Raw genomic sequence first — 3,867 nt, 5'->3', positions numbered from 1 at the left:
CATATATATTTATATTTTTTTATTTGTATTACTCCATTGAAAATGAGAAATGTTCAGCGTTTTTTAAAACTTTTATGAGCTTGTAACTTCTATAAAAAAAAAAAAAACCTTCTATCTAATAAAATGTTTCGTTTGAATTAAAATAAGTTAAAACTTTTACACGAAAGAAACAAGCTAAAAGTTAATAGAAGTAGTATTTGAAAAGATCCATAGCTTTTATCATTTTACTCATTATTATAGTAGTTTTAGCTACACTACCGAACACCTAAATACATATAAAAAACTACTCCGTATTAGCTACCAGCTACCAGCTATCAGCTACCAGTTACAAGCTATCAATAATTAGCGACAAGCTGCCAGCTAGTTTTGCGAAAGATACTGAAAATAAAGTGAATTTTACATCTATAGTAAACGACAAAATTAAGTGAACAGTAACAAATGATATCGTATTTTTCAATTTTTTAAGTTTTTTTAACATCTACCCTTTTTTTTCCTTTTTCTTTTCCCTTCATCAACCACTAATAACTTTTTGTTATGTTATAAACTTTCCGTTTGTAAAAGATTAGTATTAATTCTCGATAAACGAATTTTAATTAGAAATGTATGGAGCAAACCTACTTCATGCAAATACGCACATGAAATCTTTTATGGAGTAATATATTTAAATATCTACATAGTCGTTTCATTGATTTATAGAGTCGATATAAATATAAATAAATATAAACTTTGTCTATCAATTTATGTATGAATAAAAATGAACATTTAAATTATTATTTAAATTATTATTGATTATTGATTATTAATGTAATCCGCTACATAGCCGCGCGCCGGGGCCAAACTCGTTATAACAAATACATTTGGTTCATAACTTCATAAGTACCTTCTGCAACCTTCTTTACGTTAAAACTTATGCCCATATTATTTTATAACGGTTGACAAGTCCCTGTTAACGTACAACCTTTTTAGCGTAGGTTACAACTCTTCACATCATAACTAGTTTGTGATGTAAACATGCCAAACTAAGCCCGCTCTAGTATTTATATGAGAACTACTCACCAAAAAAGAAAAGAAACATACCATTCCCATAACCAAAGCCAAAAATCCTGAAATTTATTCATTCATTATTAGTGATCATTAGAGATTAAATCAAACACCAACAAAATGGCAGATGAAGTGAAGTTATATGCTGTTAGTGGAAGCCCAATTGTTTGCAGAGTGAAAATTGCTTTGAATCTCAAAGGAATGAAGTACGAAAACTTGGAAGAAGATCTTAGCAACAAGAGTGCTGATCTTATCAAGTACAATCCTGTTTATAAGAAAGTACCCGTGTTGGTGCACAATGGGAATCCAATATGCGAGTCACTTGTGATCCTTGAGTACATTGATGAAGTTTGGAAAGGAGTTCCTATTTTGCCTCATGATCCTTATGAAAGGGCTGTTGCTAGATTTTGGGCTAAGTTCATTGATGATAAGGTAATCATTTTTGTTATCTCCTGCTTTTCATAAAGATAAAATAATAAAGTACTCCTTCCGTTTTATATTTATGGTCACTCGACCAAAAAATACGGTTTAAGTAACATTATTAATATATTGTACTTTTTTTTAGCTTTACAATTTTATTCCTTACCATTTATCTATCTTTCTGTGTTACATGCATGTAACCGAAGTCGAAAAATCCTTCTTTGGATGAGAAGGCTGACAAGCATACTAATGGGTCAATTTCGGCCTATAAGAGCATACGTAGTGGAAGTCAAAAACACTAGTTTTTGGCATAATAAAAACATTGAGCTTTAGTGTTCTAATGTTCTAACATTCTCTTTATGTTCCTCCCGATGTTCCCTTCCATTTTTCCCATAAAAACATAGTACTGTATAAACTAATTAATTAGCTGGAAAATTTCATCTTACAGATGAAGCCCCAACACAACATATAAACAAGACTATCCTTGATCCCTACTCAAGGAGTAAAATACATTTAGCTAAAATAAAAAGTTATTCACTTCGTATTTAACTCCTACTAGAGTGCCTTTAATTTACATCCTACCGGTTGTTTCAAGGATGATAGTCAGACTAGTCAAATTAATCATTAGTATAAAATATATGTAACTTCTATAATTGATTTGCATAAATCTTTTTAATTAGTACAACATCTTAAATAACATTCCTCATGTTCATTTAAAACAAAGCTAATCATAAATCATTTGGTTTTGTTTAGTGCGTTACTGCAGTCTACAATGCTTTTCTTAGTAAAGGAGAGGAAAAGGCTATTGCAGAAGCTCATGAACAACTACAAATACTAGAAAACGAACTCGTCGTCAAAGGTCACAAGTTTTTTGGTGGGGACAACATAAACTTAGTTGATATTGCTGCTGATTTCATAGCTTATTGGATTGGAGTGATGGAAGAAGCATCTGGAATAAAGTTGGTCACGAAAGACAAATTCCCCAAACTAACCGAATGGTCTGTTAACTTTGTTAACTGTAAGGTCGTCAAGGAAAACTTGCCACCTAGGGAACGCCTTCTTGGATTCTTCAAGACCCGATTTGGGAACGCGTAATAGTTTACGTCATCATTGTGAATGTGTGATTACGTATGTAATTTAAGTTATTCCAATAAGGTGTTTATGACGTTATGAAAGTTGTTTTTGTATACATCAGTTGATGTTGCAATGAACGAATCTTATGTACGTATTATTTTGTAATATGTAGTGTGCGAGTTTGTCTTGTGTTTCCCTTGTATTAACTACAGTATATTATTTGTGTTATTATTTTTTGTTTGTATCACTTTACATGATAAAAGTAACTACTAAAAAAATGAACTCCACATTAATTATTAACATACATACTAAAGTATAAACGTCATAAATAGCCTGTAATTGTATACATAATATAATATTTACACTAGTTTAAGACCCACGAATTCGCGGGATTACGCAAGAAAACTTGTCATTATAGAGCTGCATATGTTACATAACTATACGTATCTTTTTTATATGGTGTGCATTGAACTTTATATACATGAGAAAGCAAATAAAAGGTTTCGGATATTTTCAAATCGTGTCGATTTATCTTTCTTATTTCTCTACTCTTATTTCTTTCTTTCTTATTCTCTTGTCGAAGTACCAAAACCTCTTTTTTTTTTTTTAATCTTCCCTTATACAAGATTCTAAGGTCCTTCTCCAATTGCGTTAAGTTGTTCATTTGACAACAAAAATAGGTTTAAAAGTTTTGCTAGGATTTGTCGTGAACACAAAATAGGTTAAAAAAATAGGTTGATAGACAAAATAGGTTGCATTCATGTCTTGAAAATATAATTATTATCGATTTTCAAAAGCCAAAATACCGAATTCAATGGATCAATAAGTAGCCTTTAACACGTTATCGGTGTCATTTTAGATGATTTAATTAGTTCTTTAACGATGGTTCAACATCATCATTATAGACTTTTTTAACATTACTTTATTCACAAAATTGTTATACTCTGATAGCAATAAACAACTACTTACTTAAGAGTAGAGATATTTTCTGACAGATGCGTAGAAGGATCAACATTGTATACCCACTAACATTTGATCTACCTTTTATGCATCGTTTTATATACTATCAAGTAAAAAAATCTACCATTTTTTCCCGTTTTATACACTATCAACTAAACTGTACACCAACATCGGTTACACCAATATACTATAAAATTAGTTGTTCTTCTAAGTAAAGATCGAACCTTTACATAGTTAAGGGTGCATATTCTGTTGGAAGCTTTGACGAGCCCAACACACCCACTATAGAGGATCTAGACTATACTAGACTCACTACACCAACACTTTGACGTTGATTAGCCTTTAATTTTATAAATCCTTAGTGCACAATAA

The 3,867-nt window shown here is 30.9% G+C and overlaps 1 protein-coding gene across 1 annotated transcript; it reads left to right on the top strand.

Annotated features, from left to right (window-relative positions):
* The first annotated feature begins 1,094 nt into the window (after nt 1-1,094).
* Nucleotides 1,095-2,729, top strand: LOC139877337 (probable glutathione S-transferase). The gene is made up of 2 exons (XM_071864759.1): nt 1,095-1,473; nt 2,215-2,729. The coding sequence occupies exons 1-2, from the start codon at nt 1,162-1,164 to the stop codon at nt 2,554-2,556; spliced, it is 654 nt and encodes a 217-aa protein (XP_071720860.1). The 5' UTR covers nt 1,095-1,161; the 3' UTR covers nt 2,557-2,729.
* The last annotated feature ends 1,138 nt before the right edge of the window (nt 2,730-3,867 follow it).

The sequence above is a fragment of the Rutidosis leptorrhynchoides genome, chromosome 1, assembly GCF_046630445.1.
Source record: "Rutidosis leptorrhynchoides isolate AG116_Rl617_1_P2 chromosome 1, CSIRO_AGI_Rlap_v1, whole genome shotgun sequence".
NCBI classification, from domain to species: domain Eukaryota; kingdom Viridiplantae; phylum Streptophyta; class Magnoliopsida; order Asterales; family Asteraceae; genus Rutidosis; species Rutidosis leptorrhynchoides.
This window is presented reverse-complemented; position numbering and strand designations above follow the sequence as displayed.